This window comes from Peromyscus californicus, unplaced genomic scaffold, assembly GCF_007827085.1.
Source record: "Peromyscus californicus insignis strain IS unplaced genomic scaffold, ASM782708v3 Scaffold_5__1_contigs__length_169319896, whole genome shotgun sequence".
Taxonomy (NCBI): domain Eukaryota; kingdom Metazoa; phylum Chordata; class Mammalia; order Rodentia; family Cricetidae; genus Peromyscus; species Peromyscus californicus.
In genome coordinates this window covers 131,904,673-131,922,987 of record NW_026294573.1, presented here as the reverse complement: position 1 = coordinate 131,922,987, position 18,315 = coordinate 131,904,673, and the positions used below count along the sequence as shown (strand labels likewise).

At 41.1% G+C, this 18,315-nt stretch overlaps 1 protein-coding gene across 5 annotated transcripts in view; it reads left to right on the top strand.

Moving 5' to 3' along the window:
- Slco5a1 (solute carrier organic anion transporter family member 5A1) overlaps window positions 1–18,315 on the top strand; it is a 168,918-nt gene that overhangs the window by 93,053 nt on the left and 57,550 nt on the right. For 4 of the 5 annotated variants that reach the window (XM_052718376.1, XM_052718375.1, XM_052718373.1 and 1 more), the window contains exon 5: window positions 1,472–1,636. The exons of the other annotated variant lie outside the window; for it this stretch is intronic. In XM_052718376.1, coding sequence (XP_052574336.1) covers window positions 1,472–1,636 — 165 coding nt within the window. The remainder of the gene's footprint in view (window positions 1–1,471; window positions 1,637–18,315) is intronic. 5 annotated transcript variants of the gene reach the window in all.

Genomic DNA, 18,315 nt, shown 5'->3' with positions numbered 1-18,315 from the left:
CCCCTCTCAACCTTTGTCTTAGTTGCACAACTTAAGCCCTTAAGAATTTGGTATTAGTGTATTAAGAACTCATCATTTCATCTCCTATGAATGCATTGTTTTGGCTTGTTTTATTTTTACTCAAATATGACGGTATACACATATTTATGTGTGTTTCTATAGCTTGCTTTACTTGTCAATATAACACTTTTTATAATTCTTTTGTGCTAGCACATACAGCTGTTTCATTTTTAACGACCATCTCATATTCAATTATATGGCTGTATCATAATTAGATTAAGCATTGCCCATTGATGGCCATTTAGCCATCCCACATTTTATATTATAAATGATGCTGTATCTGTAGCACATTCTGTTAAGTAAATAGTTAGACCTAAGGATGAGATCTTTCTCCCTGAGATGCTGCCCAGTGGGTACTGAGCCTTATCTCTGGGATAGCATCATCATCTTAGGATATCATGGCTTTTGTTCTTCAATCTAAAGTACCTGGGAGTGCCTGACCCAATGTTCTCATCCCTTTAGCTAGGATTATTTCTTGTTTCATAAACAAGGCTGAAAGATCAGATGTACAACATCGTCTACCTGTTGCTCTGCTTTGGGCATCTGCAGTGTGGGACCAAAGACAGGCCAACTCTGAAATGCATCTTAGACTTAAGAGATGGCTCAGCTTTAGGAGTACCTGCTGTTTTCCTTAGGACCCAAGTTCAGTTCCCAGCTCTCATTTGGGGTGACTCACAATCACCAGGAACTCCAGGTGCAGGGGATCTATTACCCTTTTCTAGCACCCGCATATCTTTTTGCATACACGAACTCTCTTACATACACACACACACACACACACACACACACACACACACACACACACACACACACAAAGTAAATAATAAATTGAATTTTAAAAAAGAGAAGTACATCTTTTCAGGATAGTCTTAGCTGGGTGAACTGGAAATTATGATGTAGGATTAGACCACAGGTCATTTTCATATTAAAGAATCTTTAGGATCTTAACAGAAAATGTATTTTAATTAATGAAAAATGCAAACAATTTCATTGGCTGGATGCTCTTTATGAAGACACTTGTGTCTGGGTATGATTTTAGCTGCTATTTCCTTCATTTTCCTGGTTGAGAATTAAGGGACCAGAAGAACAGGAGTGGTTTCAGGTGTCTTCAGAAGTGGGCTCTGCTGGCGCACGCCTTTAATCCCAGCACTCAGGAGGCAGAGGCAGGCGGATTTCTGAGTTCAAGCCCAGCCTGTTCTTCAGAGTGAATTCAGGACAGCCAGGGCTACACAGAGAAACCCTGTCTCAAAAAAAAATACAGAAAACAAAGGGAAAAAGAAGCATCATCAGAGCTTTTCATCTGTTGCCCAAGGACTATTTTCAGTTCATAAGAAAAAAAAAAAAGTTCAGTTTTCTTTTGTTTTCCATCCATTGTTTATAACATGCATGTATCATTTCTGTCATTTTGTAGACCTACCAAGAGCAGCTGTCAGGATCTTAAGCAACATGACATTCCTTTTTGTGAGTCTGTCGTACACAGCTGAGAGTGCCATTGTCACCGCTTTCATTACCTTCATCCCCAAGTTCATCGAGTCACAGTTTGGTATCCCAGCTTCCAATGCCAGCATCTACACTGGTAAGGCACTGCCACAGGGCTAACACGGTCACTGTGTCCACAGACTGCAATGGAGTGAGTGGGGAGGAAGGCCAGGCTCACACCGAGTGCTCACCAAGTGCACTGCCAGCTCCAGCTGCCCCCGAGGTGGCGAGGAAGGCCAGGGATGTGCTTTCTGAGATTCCGATTCTATTCGTGTGATATTTTCAAAACTGTGTTTTGACAAGGTAGAATATTGCGTAGTTATGCTTTTTGTGGAGTCCAGTTGAAAAAATAAAATAAGCAACGAGATTCACATTTAGATTAATGTTGATCTTGTGGATTAACACGGACCTTAAAATGTTAAGTGAAGTTGATGTTGTAAAATCCAGCTTAGTTCCATGGTATCAGGATTTTCTATTCATAAACCTGAGTAGATTTCAATAGAATTACTGGAGATGCATGACATGTAAAGAGATGTTTCATGTACTTTATTTTAGATGTTTTATGTCTAATCGAGCCGACTTTTGGAAAGTCTTTGGTATGTGTTCTTGTAGGACTTGGCACTCAAACCTTATTTGGTAATGCGGGAAAACTAATTCTCAGCTATTAGGGGAATTACAGTGTTATGTAATATTCTAAATAATTCCTTAGTGATATTCATCAATTGACCAATGACTCTATCTGCAGAAAGCTTAATTTTTCAGCAAAGTATAATTAAATATTTTTGAATAACAGTAGATTTTCACATAGCTTGGTTTCCTACCATATCCTGTTTCTACATTTAAACCCAGTAAGCTTGAACTACCTAAAGATGAAGAGAAAAAAATATCACTGTAAAAGAGAAGCTGATTTGAAATATCTGTCTGCTTGTCTGGTAAGCACTCTGCTTCACCTTGTATATAGAAAGGCATAAAAATTGGTTGTGTCCATGGTTGTAAATTGTTTAATACATAATATACAGCTGTGGTCTGCTGTAATTTGTGAGTTAAAATGTGTTTTGCTCTCTCTTGCTTTCAAAACTGCTTTTCTGGGTCGATGTGACATCCAGAGATCATGTTTCAGCTTGGCTAACAGGAAATGGAAGCCCCTCGTTCTTAGTTTAACTCTTACATCGGCCTTCGCTGATGGGCAGGGAACCCAGAGCACCTGGGACAAGATTCAAAGTGAAGAGACTTTCACATTCCCTAAGCTAAGTTTCAGTATGAAAAGGTGTGATTAGGAAGAAGGTTCTAGAAAATCTGGGGCTTGCTGTGTTAAAGGAAGTGCTACAGGGTTCTCCCTGCACCCCTTCTTTTTCAACCTCCTTCCCTATCTCAGCACGCACCGTAAGACCCCCAGAGGGACATACAGACCATGTTTTTCTCCAGGCTTATTTGACTATGAAACTCAACCTTTATTTACTCATCATGATAGGGTATCATTGTTATTTATTTGTGTGTATATGTGTATGTGTGAGACATTGTCTCAGTATTTTACTTCATTTATTCTGAAACTGATCTCATTGTGCAGCTTAGGATAGCCCGGAACTCATGATCCCACTGCCTCAGCCTCTATGTACGGAGATTATCTATGTGAGCCGTCATGTCTCACAGAAACCTATCTTTCCAATGAACAGTTTTCCTGTGGTAAAATGCAGCAATTCAATCATGTGTGTCCCTATTCCAGCCACACTATAAAGTCCGGAGCTGTCTAGGTCATCCCAAGGCCCTCCACATGTACAGTTTTCACTTCAGCGCTCCAGGGCAGATTGCAGGTGAAGTGAATTAGATGTGGACTGATGAGGCCATCTCTTTAGTCCAGGTAGAGAAGAGACTAGCTAGACAATTCTTTGAGGAAAACTGGAGGAAGTTCAGTAGGATCTGGAGGGTTGGGTGTGGAGCAGTTCGTGGGAAGGTTAAACAGAGGAGCCAGGCAGGCAGATACGGGGTGATCTCTGGCATTGGGGCCTGGACGTTTTCTCAGGCAGCATCAGCACTACTTAACTTCACAGGACTCCTGTGTCCTGGTGGAGATGATGACTTCAGTCCCTGATGAGGATGTCAGCACAACACTGCACTCAGTCTGTACCAATCCTGTGTGGCTATCCAGCCAGTCTGAGCCTCAGGCCCACTTTCTATGTACTCAGTCTCTTTGCTAACCCAATTAGAGCACATGGTTTGAATAAAATATTATGAAGTTGATATTTTGGTGAGAAGAGTCATGAAGTATCAGTTGGACAGTGTGACCTTGAGTCCTGTCATTACTGGTCTCTGGCTGTGTGGCCTTGGGCAGACCTCCCATCGGATCAGAAAGATCTCTCTTGTATCGAGAATATTAAGTGAAGTACTGAAGCTCTGCGCAGCTAGGTAACTTCAAACAGGTTCACAAACATCAGTAGAATGTTTATAGTATAGGAAAGCAAATGACCACTTGCTGACTGCCTCTTACACTTCAAGGTCTGAGATGGAAAATAGGCAACAATGATTACGAAATCTTTGTTGACATCTATTGATTTTTTCCCCTTGTAAAAGAATTTAGCATAAAAAGTAATGGGTTCTGTTGTGGCATTTTCATATATATATATATATATATATATATGTCGTCATGCTTGGTTCTGATTTGCCGTTCTCCCCCACTACTATCCCCAAGCGCTTCCCCATCCTCCTGGGTCCTCCTTTTGCTGGTGACTTTCCTCTTAATACTCTCCTCGTTTCCTGGTCCTGACTTGAGAGTTCTTCCTTCTCTCTTGAAAAGTTTCTGCACCCTGATAAGCCTCTCCACTGATGCAGCAATTCAAATCAGACCAAATCAATCCAAATTACAAAAAGCCCCGGTTTAATGGGTAAAGTGTTCCCAGGTGATTCTCCAGCCCCCTAGAGAGGACACAGGGATGAGGGGCCGAAACACCACATGTCTGTTTTCTGAGGTGCAGTTTAAATACCTTGTGGGAGTGGTCTTGAGCATCTTTGGGGGAGGAGCCATGTTTGGCAGGACTTTCTGAGTGAGGGGCAGGGTCTGGACAGAGAGGTGGGCCTTCCACCAGAACATTCCAAACTCTTTGGGTATATGGATGCCAGGGTGCCAGGGCCTGAGGTGGAGCTTCCACCAGAAGATCTCTCATGTTCTCCCTTCTCATTTCATGACTTAGACATGACACTATTGCTTACAAAGTATGAGACACTAAGCATTTTCATATGAATGGCATCATTTAGTCCACGTAATTAAAGCCTATTCTGTAGGTATCGTTAATTATGCCCATTTTTCCAAAGGAGGAGACAACATCTGGGAGGTTTAACTAACCCCCTTCAAGGCAAATAAATGCTGGAGTGTTTCTTGGAGACTATAGTTATCATTCCATTGTCTTAACTGAAGCAGTATGAGAGGCACATGTTATTGTCGTTGAGCTCATCCAGTTTTTCACTATTCTGACGTGTTCTGTTGGTGTTCCGCTTCTGTCCCATTCTGCAGGAGCCCTGGCTGCTGAACTGGTCAGTGGCATTTGTTTTGTGACCTTTCTGTGTCATCTTTGCCTGGGACTCTGCCCTTTAGGTGTACAGAGTGACAGAAAGTTAGACAAAAATGTATGTTACACAGAGCCTTGCAGAATTGTTTTGTCTGTTCAGTCTAGAATAATCAAATCCTCTTCTGTGGGAAGAGGCTTAGGTTAGGATGTGTGTGTGTGTGTTTTTTTCCTTAGCTATGCATCTTAGTTACTGAATTGCAGTTTTGTGGCTGAAATGTAAGGGAGTGTCCCAGAGGTAAGAGCATGGCTTTTGACAATTGTCACATCTTAGAGGCAGGGTCAGTGTGAACCTGGTTTGACTTGTATCCTTCTGTGTGCAATTGCAGTTTTTCTAAAACCAAACCAGTTCTTCCATACTATAAAGATAGTTAAAAATTCAGTTTTGCAGTAGTTTTATAAACATTGGCAGAGAATAGATATTCGTTTTAACGCTGTTGTTACGTTTTAAAGACAAATAGAGTGTATATGGCTCCAGAATCCTTCCCGTTTCCAAGGTTAGGCGATGGCGTCGAGCTCCTTGCTGGTCCCACGCAGGAACCCCTGCATGCAACAAGAGAAGGAAGAGACAGTATTCACAAAACAGCTTTCTGTAGCAGCTGCTGGAGTCTGCGCACTGAGAACACTTTAGTCTGTCTTGAAAAGAATATGGGCTGTCAGAAACCATAAAGGACAGTTTTAGGCTCTCCATCTTTTGAGTAGAGAGATGTTCATGACATCAAGATGTATTTGTTTATCTTTAGTGCTCAAGAAAAAAATTTAATTTAAATTTTGTTATTATTCGTGTGTGTGTGTGTGTGTGTGTGTGTGTGTGTGTGTGTGTGTGTGACTATGGATGTGTGCATATCACAATTTGTGTGTGGAAGTTATCAACGTTTTGGAGTTGGTTCTTTCCTTCCATCTTTATGTGAGTTTTGGGGCCTTGAACTCAGGCCGATCCTGAGTTAGGCTTGCTTACCAAGCGCTTCTACCCACTGGGTCAACTCACTGGCTTCAGGAGGGTTTTTGTAAAAGGTCGTAGTGGAAAATACTAAGATACTCATTCTCTTCACTGTCTCAGGAGTCAGGTAATTGAGGAAATGTTTGGATGCTTACCACATGGCAGGTCATGGGACAGGCCATGTGGCAGACACTTAGCTGGTGCACAAAGGATGGCAGTTAAACAGGTATTGTTTGCTAGACCTGACTCAGCAGACCCGAGAGGTGTGCAGACATGGTCATGTTGACTGGAGGGAAGGATGGGGACAGTGGTAAGGAATGTGCCCCTGGCAGCCCCTCCTGCTGCACAATAAAAGACTGTTTCCACTTTCTCACATTAAGCACCATTGACATCTGCATGGAACATCTGGCAACCACAGAGTCCAAAGTGGTATCTTGACTGAAGTATCCTATATTTTTAAAATACTCATTGAATTCCGAAATATTTTAAATTTCTATATTTTGTTGGTCCCCCAGGGCCCTTCTGTACAATAAACTTCAACAACAGAGCTCTTCAGGGATCTTAGGAAGTCCGGGCTCATTTTTTACTAGTATAAAGCGTTGTCAAACTAGTATAAATTGTGTGAAAATTCATCAGACCCGTGACCATACAGCCAGCCTGTGGGAGGCAGTGTTGCGTTTCACTGGCCAGGTAGCAAACAGAAACAGTAAAGGAACAGGGTCCCAATGTCCCCTTGAAGGGCACACTCCCCTGCTCTGCCTTCCTTCTACTGGGGCTCCATATCTTTAAAGTTCTGTCACCTCTCACTATCACCACAGATTGGGAACCATGTCTTCAATATGTGAATATCTGGACAATATTCAAGACACAAACCACAGCAGACATGCTGACCTGCCTGGACTAGGAGCCCATTCCCACCGAGTCTATTTTATAGAAAACAATAGCATGAGCTGGGATGAACTCTATAATTTTTTTCTTTTAAAATTTTAGGTGAAATAATTTTCCTAAAGCCACCAGATAAACAATTTGTGTACTATATGGCATTTACTCACACATTTCTCAGAAAGTTATATTGCTAACTTACAGGGTAATTTATTAACTGATTCATCACTCTGGCCTTGATGGTAACATCACTACCCATACGCTGTGGCTGTGACTAGCTGTCCTTTGCTGTGGGTGTTCCCATGCCATCCAGAGACCCCATCTGGATCCTGTTAAACACTCCCATTGTAAAAAAGTGGGTTTCACTCCCCGGGATTTCTGTAATGATACGTAAGATCATCTTATTCTCACATATTTGGTATATAATATATGCTCAGCAAAACTATTTTTCTTCTAGTTCTATTCTGCCATTTTTATTATATTTAAATTTCCTTTAGAAGGCATCATTGGATTTTCTAATTTCAAACAATGGTACTAGTTTTTGACACAAGGTCTCACTATGTAGGCTTGGATAGCTTGGTACTTCTATGGTCCAAGCTAGTGTCACACTGAGGGCAATCCTCTTGCCTCAACTTCCTGAGTACCATAGTATCTGGCCTTTGTAGACTTTTTAAAAATCTTACCCCAGCCCAGTAGGAAGATGCACATGCAAGTTAAGCTGGAAAAGGAAGTGCTTTAATCTTTGTACACATGCCAGGGAGTGATTTCAGTCCTTTGCCTAAAGATGACTGAAATCTTTCTTAAAAAGATTTTTAAATTTTTTTTTTATGTTTATGGGTGTTTTGGATGCTTGTATGACTATGCACCATGTGAACCTGGTGTCCATGGAGGTCAGAAGAGGCATCTCATCCCCTGAAACTGGAGTTACAAAAGATTATGAACCACCGAGTGAGTGCTGGGAACTGAACCCAGGTTCTCTGGAAGAGCAGCTGGTGCTCTTAACTGCGAGTCAGCTCTCCAGCTTTTATTTGTTTTTAGATCTTGGTCTTCAGAGTGGAACAGCAGACACTATCAATGGTGGGAGACAGCAAGGAATTTGTGGAGGGATGCTCATGCTTACGGTGAATCATGCTTCTCTCTGTGTGTCTCTCTGATTGCTCTCTGTTAGGTCATCAGGGCAGCATCCTGGGTGGCCAGAGTATCAAATTACCAATTTAGTGTGTGTGTGTGTGTGTGTGTGTGTGTGTGTGGACACTCCTTTCTCTTTATTACTAAATGTTGGAGTCAAAGCTTACACTCCTTGCAAATTCATGCAGTGACCAGGAAATTAAAATACCATGGCTGTGGAAGCCCATGGCTTTCCGTGTTTGATGTGTTCTGATCAGGCTGTAGCTGCTCCTCTTTCTATGTCTCCAGCTGTCTAACCACTGGGCACCAAGCATTCCTTCTGCAACCCCAGTGCCCTTCACAGTCTCTGGCGTGACAAAGATGGCATTTGTCTTGTGTATTTCAAGCCTAAATCTGGGGTCTGTTAGGTGACTTCAAGGAATCTTGGTCCCCTTTAAAGAAAGTGGTATTTGGAAACCATCATCTATCTGGACAGGAAGTCTGCTCCTTGCTACAAGGTTGTTATTATTTCTATTTATTTTATATATACATACATACATATATATATGTATATATATACATATATATATATATATATATAAAAGCAAAGAGAAAACAGCTGGGGATGTGGCTCAGATTCGAGAGTGCTTTCTCTGGATTTGATCCCCAGTATTGTATAAACTGGGCGTGGTGGCCCATGCTTGTCATACTGTGCCTTAGATTTCACAATGACAGCACAGGAATCAGAAGTTTAAGGTCAGCGTGGGATATACGAAACCCTATCTCTAAACAACAGCAGAAAAGAAGAGACGGAATCATGATATTTGCCTGTCTACTTTGAGGTTATTGATGGTTATTCATTGACTTCTTTGATACCCATGATGGTTAATGCTGTCAACTCAAAGGATCCAGAATCAGGCAGGAGATAAACCTCTGGGCAGACTTGTGAGGGGTTCTTGAAATTAGAGTCATTGGGGGAGGAGGGCCCACCGTAATTAACTTGGGCCGCACCATTCCTTGTTTCTAGTTTTGAAAGATGACATTCTTTTCATGTTTTAAATTGCAGAAAATATTGAATGATTTAAAAATTCAAGCCATGCAATGAAGTCCATTCTGAGATGCTTCAGGTCCATCCTGGTTCCCTTCAATTCTTTCCTCCCTCAGAAGCGGTTTTTACTGGGTTAGCCTTCTTTTGTTTCTGCTTGAATACACAGATTTACCTATATATTATTAATAAACATACATAAATGTACTACAATACATACATCATTTTTATTTACTTTTAATTTTCAAAAAAATTTTTGAGACAGGGTTTCTCTGTGTAGCTCTGGCTGTCCTGGAACCTGCTTTGTAGACCAGGCTGATACTGAACTCACAGAAATCCACCTGCCTCTGCCTCCCAAGTGCTGGAATTAAAGGTGTGTGCCACCAACACCAGGCTACTTTTTAATTTTTGAGATTATAATATAATTACATTATTTCCCCTTTTCTTTTCCTCACTCCAAAAGCTCTCCCCTCCTCCCCTCCTTGCTCTCTTTCAAATTCATGGCCTATTTATTCACTAATTGTTGTTATAAGCATATATATATTTATATACACTCCTAAATATAAACTGTTCAGTCTGTACAATATTACGCATATGTATGTTTTTAGGCCTGACCATTTGTTAGTGAATAATTGACAGGTGTACTCTTCCCTGGGAAAGACTGCTCCTTCCACTCTCAGCATTCCTCAGCTGCCCATAGCTCTTTGTGACCTTTTGAGCTTTCCCTGTCCACTTTGGCATGCCTACTGGTGTCATCCTGGTTCAGTTTAGGTTTAGGCAGCCATGCTAGTGAGACTTTATGGGCACAGCTTAGGACATTACTAGGAGGTACAATCTCACAGCAAACTCCCCAGGTCTTTCTGCCTCTTCTTCCACAATGTTGCCCGAAGTCCAGGAGTTGTTTTGTAGATGTTTCAGTTGGGATTGTGCTCCACAACTCTGCATTTTGATTGGTTGTGGTTTTATGTAGTGGTATCTATTGCAAAGAGGAGTTTCCTTTATGAGACGGAGGACTACACTTATCTGGGGTTATAAGAACAACTATTTAGAATGTAGTTAGGAATTATGTTGTTTTAGTGATGTGGTAGATGTAGGGTCTCCTCTAAGACCCATTACTTCAGTAGCTCTGGGTAGTTGGCTAGGTTTCCGGTACCAGGGATGGTTTCCTTCTTGTGATGCAAGCCTAGAATCCAAGCAGAGAGTTGTTGGTTACTGCCGAAGTATGCATGCCACCCTTGCACCTTGGAGTTGTGCCATGCTGGTCCTTGGTGTGGATCATAGGGGTCATAGCTGTGTGGGACTGTTGGTTGCTTCCCTCCTTTGGAAGCTTGAACATGCATCATTTTTTGATATTTATATTAGCATATGAAGTACTGGGTTTCACTAGGACATTTTCATACATTCATTATTTTACTTTGTTTACACCCTGTCCACATTCCCCTTTCCCATCCCCTCTGTCCCCATCTTTATGGTCCCCCCAAATGTCCTCCCCTTCCAATTCTCTGTTTTTCCTCTTTCCCTTCCCTTAGGGTCTCTTTCCCTCTTCTCATGGTCCACTTTCTGTTTTTATCAAGCACACACAGAAGAGTAAAGTGAGAGAGGAGGTAGAGGATAGAGTGTAACACCCCAGTTAGAGGCAAGTAAAAAAGGAATCAGGAGCTCAGTTAAACATTCATAGCCTACAAAGTGCCAGCCTTCCAGCCCGTTCCACCATCTCTCATTTCCTCAGAAGTGATTGCTGCTAACACATAAAAGTCACATCCAAAGCTCATGAATACCTTGGCTCTTAAGTGTAGACAAGAAATGCTTATTACCACACAGACAGGAAATACCTTACTCTTTTTATATAAATAATAAAACACATAATAAGCCATTATTAGAAGGTGAAGCAAAGTACTTTTGTAAGCTGAACCATCATAGGGTGGACCACAGAAAAATCTCTGCTGGCAGGCTCAGTTTCTGCTCAGGGTGTTTTTTCCATCAGCCAGAGGCAAAGTGTAGCTATGCTGCTGTTAGAACAATTAGGTTTCAGCCTAACGGATTCTTCAAGTCATTGTACTGAAAGTCCTCTCATACTCTATTTGCAGAAAGATGGATATTATTTGTGTTTTGACATAAGTGACTTTTAGAAGCATTATAGGTGTAGATTTCTCTTGCAGGGCACTTAGTATATATTTGTTTTATATAGAGTAGGAGCAACATCTTTTTAAAAATTATTAAAAATATAAACTATGTAAATACCAAATTCTTTAGGGGAACAAAAAAGTTGACTAGATACTGCTGTGGCATGGATTTTTTTCTTAACGAGATAGCTTCTCATTGTGTAGCCCTGGCTGACCTGGAACTTCCTATGTACCATCACCCACAGCGATGATATAAACATATTTAACCTTTTTATCACAGCATTTATTTTTCCATAAATAACTACATGATTGAAAATAGTAACTTGTAAGTTTTGAAAGGAATTTTTAGTGATAGGTGGAAAATTAGTCTAAAATTCTTTTGTTTTTGAGATAAATAGAATTTAGAAGACTTGATTGTGCATCAAGTTTCTATAGATAAAATTATTTTTCTCTCACTAATAAAACTGAGTACTTATTCTTAGAGAAAACAACAGCTTAAATGCTTGGAAAATATCATCAACAGAATGAACAAAACTTCATAATATAAATAGGTGGTAATGTAAGTATAAGCCTCCTGGGATGCAGAAAACATACTGGATTTACAGTCGTAACCCTGGAAAGTCAGATGTGTAGCCTGTAATCTTAGCACCTGGGAAGTTGAGGCAGGAGGCTCCCAAACTTTAGGTCAGTCTGGGCTGACACAGATCCTGTCCCCTCACCCCTCAGAACACTCGAGAGTCTAGCTGTGGTATTAATGAGCTATTGATGGAAGAGTGCAGTGCCCTGTTCAGTCTGCTGCATGTTTTTTCTGAAGCAAACTTTATCAGTATGCAGTTCTGCCCCATACACACATGCCCATCACTATTTTAGCTCTACAGGAGCAGAGACAGGTAGCAAAGCACACATCTGGCTTCCTGGGTCCTGCTCTAGAAGCAAAAAGAATAGTTCTCAGACAGGAAATGATCTTTCCCATAGTTTCCTTCCACATTCTATGATAAAAACAAACAAACCTATCAACAAACAAACAAGTAAGATGAGCTGGAGAGATGGCTCCACAGTTAAGAGCACTGGCTGCTCTTCCAAAGGACCTGCGTTTGATTCTAAGCACCTACATGGTGGCTCACAGCTATCTGTAACTCCAGGTCCATGGGGTCCTATGCCCTCTTCTGGCCTCTGAGGGCAACACATGCACATGGTTCACAGGTATTCATGCAGGCAAAGCATCCAAATAATAGTAATAATAATAATAATATATGAAAAATAAGAACCAATAGTCAACAAATTAAAAGAATAAAAAATTCCCGAGCCAGTTCCTCTGATGTGGCTCTGTCTTGTTTGGTCCAAGAGGTGGAAAAAACCTGAGCTGTCTCTGAAAATCACCTTCTCTTTGTTCTGTCCACGTTTCCATCATTCAGGCTCGGTGCAGTTATCAGAGATGTCAGTAACTCACCTGTCGCTTCAGTTATAGAAACAGTGTATCTGCCATGTGCCCTGCATCCTTCATTTCGGTCCAAATGAAGATGTGTAAAGATTCAAGGCTCGCTTTGGTCCTTCTGAAGGTCCCTCCCTGAGTATGGCATCTGGGGTTGTTGGTGAACAGTCGCTGTCACACTGTGAGGCCAGACTCCGGTGTTTAGTTGGGGCACAATCACACCAACCATCTCGACACTGTGGTTTCTTCCTTTGTTGCTTCCCATGTGTCTCTGGGATGAAATGTAACGTCTTTATTGCATTTACTTTTTTTGTTATTCAAGCTGAATTTTCATATTCCACAGAGAAGGTATGTCTGAAAAATATATGATCTTTACTATTCAAAATTCAGGATAGACAAAGTCTGAACAATAACGGAAGGAGACCACTTGGCAATTAGCAGAGATTACGGATGAGTCCATTAGACAGGATACCTGGCAACCATGTTCTGATGCTTTCTGCCCAATGGTTACTTTCTGTAACATGACTAATTCATAGTACACAGATGCTCAGACCATTACGTTACTAGAGTAAGTTTCTGTTCTGAATCAGCTTTATTATAAGGAATCTTTAGGTAGCTTTCATTATCTGATGGAATTATGCATAACTCAAACAAAACTACATCTTCAAATAACAGTCCAGCCAGGGGGTGTTGGTGCATGCCTTTAATCCAGCACTCAGGAGTCAGAGGCAGGCAAATCTCTGAGTTCAAGGCCAGCCTGGACTACAGAGCGAGATCCAGGTCAGTGAGGGCCACACAGAGAAATCCTGTTTCAAACCAACCAACCAACACCCCTCCTCCCCAATAAACCAGAACCAAACAGCACAGTGTGTAGCCACTGGGTCTGATTTTCTTCCCATCCGTTACTGCCTTGCTCAGAATTCTTATGTTTTCTGGTTTAGATTGTTTCATTAGAACAAAGAAAGATGAACATTTTTTGAGGTTCCTTTAAGTTATAAAATTTTCTGAGTTTTGGTACCTCTGGGTTCTATTCATGGATAGATAAGATCAGTATATATGTGAGGTTAATCCTCATGAACACTGAAGTAAGATCAGTGTGTAAGTGTTATATAAGTGTGGAATTGAGGAGTGACTTAATCCTCATGAACACTGAGGTAAGATCAGTGTGTAAGTGTATAAGTGTGTAAGTGAGGAGTGACTTAATCTTCATGAATGGTGAGATATGATCAGTGTATATGTGTATAAGTGTGAAAGTGAGGAGAGACTTAATCCTCGTGAACACTGCCCTCCCTTAGTTCCTGAGATCAAATGGCCTTTGTCAGTAAGAATTTACCCTGTTTAAGAATGCCGCTGCTCCACACTCTGTACTTCTCTTACTATGCCGAGAATAATTTACACTGTAATTCTTTTCACCTTCCATCATTTGGGATAATTTGCCTAGTTATTAATTTATTGTTTTGTCACATTAGACTGTAAAGTCAACATGGGCAAGAATTCTTGCTGATTTTATTCACTATGTGTCTCCAGTTTAAATTAGTTCCTGTTACATAGTTTGATAAAGGATTTCTAGTAAATATTTGAATTTTAAATGATTTATCAAATTTATTAAGTGACTAAATTAAAAATTACATTCCTATAAGTTTCCCAAAAGTTATACTTAACAATATTCTTACAAACAATGCACAAATATTTTTTTGGTAAAGTTATGCTTAGATAGTTTAGAGATTAAAGACAGACGGTGATAAAGGGATCCTGTGGAAGAACACAGCTAGCCTGTCTTGTCATAACTGATGGACACCTTCCTCCTAAGGTCAGGACAGACAGATAAATACGTGCCTGCTACTTTCCTATTGAAGAAGAGATCCTAGTGAGGCCACTGTGTAGGAGAAGGAAATAAAGGCCATGCAGATCAGGTGGGGAGAACGCAAAGGGCCTCTCTTCACAGGTTACGTGTTTTTCATAGAGAAAATCCCAAGACATCCATTAGAAAAACTACTCTAATTGTGCGACTGAGTGTGCTTGGTGGGATTGCAAGGTAGAAGATAAATATACCACAACCAACTGTAATTTTATACATCCACAACGATCCCAAAACAAACTAAGGAAATGGTTCTTAGAAACAATATTCAACAAATTTGTGCAAAGCTTGTATTGGGAAAGCTATAAAATATTGTTTAGGAAAGTGCTTGTCAGAGGAAAGATTTCACCTAGGTAGAGAAGTAGCTAAAAAGGATTGTCATGCAAAATGATGACTACTGTCCACCATAGTTATAACAATACATCAGATTCTGAAAGTTGTGGGGTAGACCTTGTGTTCTTACCACAAAATGGTAGATGTTGAATAATGCATGTTAATTAGCTTAATTTAGAACAGAATATACGTATTTCAAGATAACATACTATTCATGACAACTTAGTCAGCAAGATGATTAATGATTGTTTAAGAATGAAAGAAACTACAACTCAGGAGAAATATACTTTAAATTCAAGGACTGGAAGAATTGGTATTGTTCAGGTGTCAATACTCCTGAAATTGACTGATAGATTGAATGCAAACTACATCAAGTTTCCTAATACTCAAAATGGTATGGTAGTACTGGCTTAGAGAAGACAGACACATTAAGGGAATAGAATTGAGAACCCAGAAATAAACTCACATACTTATGATCAGTAGATTTCTTCCATGTGTGTTCACGTGTGTTCACATGTGCGTGGGTGCACCTGCTTATGTGTACATGTGCGTGTCGGCTAGAGGTCGATTTTTTTTCTGTGTGTTTTCCTTGATCATTCTCCACTTTATTTACTAAGGCAAAGTCTCCTGCTGAACCTAGAGCTTGCTGATTGGATAGTCTAGCTCAGCGGTTCTCACCCTTCCTAATGCTGCAACCCTTTAACACAGTTCCTCATGTGGTGGTGACCCCCAACCATACAATTTTTCCATTGCTACTTCATAACTACAATTCTGCTACTGTTATGAGTCACAGTGTAAACTATTTTTGGAGATAGAGGTTTGCCAAGGGGTATTGACCCACAGGTTGAGAACCACTGGTCTAAGGGTCAGCTTTCCCTGGGGACCTCATGTCTCCTGAACACTGGGATTACAGGTGGGCTGCCATGCTTGCCTATCTTCTATATGGCTGTGGGAGATCTGAACTCCAGCCCTTGGGTTTGTATGCCAAGTAATTTATTCACTGAGTTATTTGATCAACCCTGACTGATCAGGGCATCAAGGCTATTCAATGGGAAGAATGAACAGTCTTTTTTACAAGGGACTCTGCGACAAGCAGGTTGGTACATGAGAAAGAATGAAACTTACCCCTCACACCATATTAAATAAATGCAATGTGAATCAAAGTATAAGAGACTTAGAATATTCCCAGAAATCAGCAGGCACACAAATCATTGTGGTCTTAGACTAAGCAATGTAGGCAATGGGGAAAAACAAATAAATTGGGTTTCATCAGTACTAAAAACTTCTGTGTCAAAGGACAACATCAAGGAAGTAAAATAGATACCATAGGATAGGGAAAATATTTGCAAATCATATATCTGCTATGGCAGCTGTGTCTAGAATAGTTAAAAACTTATAGATAAATAATAAAAAGAAAAGTATGCCAACTTTAAGAAATGGGGGAAAGATGAATAGACATTTCTCCAGAGAAGGTATACAAGCGGCCAAAACAAGCACAGGAAAAGACAGCTGATGTAATCAGTTACTAGAGAAATGCAGATCAAAGCCACAATGAGTTGTTATGAAACATTACGTCACACCCTCTTGTTTGGCCACAATCAAATATTGCCTTTTAAAACTGTTGGTAAAAATGTGGAGGAATGGACTCCTTATGCACTGTTGATGGGAACATCAAATGATGTAGCCGCTTTGGAGAATAGTTCAATCTATCTTCAAACACATGATCTGAAAATTCCATTTCTAGGCTTGCTTCCACAAGAAATGCAACTTATGGCCACATTAAGATATTATATATGAATTCTCATGACAGCATTATTCACAATATCCCCAATGTGGACATAACCCCAGAAGTCCATCACCTGATGCATGAATAAAGAACAAGATGCAATACAGTTTGGCCCTAAGCAGAAATAAAGAAGGAAGCCATGCTCTAACATGGACAAGACTTGAAAACATGCAAAATGGCAGGAGACTGGGGCGTGTATTGTGTGACTCCATTTAGACAAATTAGGGAAACCCATGGAGCCATTTAGATCAGCAATTTTCAGAGGTGTAGGGAAAGTTGGGAGGAAATCGCCATAATAGTTGATGGATCCCTGGCTTCTTTGTGGCGTGAAGTGAAAATGTGACAAGAAGGTGGTGTTGCATATCTTTGTGGGTATGTTGTGCATGTGCTGGGCTGAGACTACGTCCCCAGAGCTCAGTGGTCAAGTGCTTGCCTAGCTAGCATTTGTGAGGCCTTGTGTTCAGGTTCCATCACCCTCCCAAATGCTAGCTAGGTGTGATTTAGGTGTGTCAAAGTTTTTTTTTTTTTTTTTTTTAAACTTCTTCCTGTATAGATGAACAGTTTTTAAATCCTGCTTACTTTTCCCAGGGGAAGGAAGACCTTGTCAGCCTTTACAGCTGAGTCTCTAGGGGGCGGAGCAATGGTCAGCCTTCTTTGTGAGAAAGCTCTGGGAGCTGCAGGATTTGGACAACAATGAACAGAGAACCTTTGAAAATTGCTGACAGAAAGTAGATCTTGCCTGAAGGGCCACCAGGGAGGGCTTTGCATTTGGCACAGGCCCAAATCTGTGCCATGAACAGGAACCGAGTGTGGAAACCTGACGCTGACTTCTTCGCTTGCAGCTTATTTTTGGTAACTGAAAACGTTAATGAGGTCCTATCACTGTCCCGTGAAGTTTCCTTTACAAAAGGCCAGCCCCCACCTCTGTGATAATTTGCTGAAGGCTCTTTCCCCAGAGCTGGAAGATGAAGTAGAGCCCTAAGCATTTTCCCATTGAGCTCCGTGGCTCTACGGTGTCGATGCAGACACCTCTGCTAGATTTGTAAGCCACAGAAGATGAAACTTTATTCAGTTTGATTTTGGAGTCCCTGTCACGACACACCTGGGCATTGGTGCTCATGAATCGTTTCAGCTGAATCGGTCAGAAACTTGAAATGAAAAGCGTGGTTGTTCTCTCTGAATGTTCCTTTTTATCACCTTTTCTCTAGTGCCCTAGGGTGAGGCTTCTTGCATTTCTCTCCTACTGTACAAGTCTCCCTGGGTTGGTATAGCTGAGACTATGTGACAGGCTTGTAAGATCCGTTGAGCCTATGAGGAGTAATGGATGGGCTACATCAGGGATCTTCAACAAGAAGGCAGCATAGAGCTCAGCTTTTGAGAGCCTTTATTAATCATTTCAGCAAGGTCATGCTAGAATTCCAGAGCCTTCTCTATTGCCTTGATTCAGTGGTCCCATCTGAGCTATGCAGTAGCGGTCTCACAGCAGAAAGTGGAGACCCATGGGGATTCCTTCAAATACTGTCTTCTTGGGCTAAAAGTTCTAGAAGGGGAAACTGAGTCAGTTGCTTGGCAGCAGCCATGTGCCAAGCTCCTGCTCTGCCAGGAAAAGTCTCAGGGAAGTCTCTAAAAGTTCCTGTGTGGCCCCACTCTACCTACAGGCCTCTCTTCCAATACCGGAACCTTGGACCATGCCAGTTACACACACACACACAC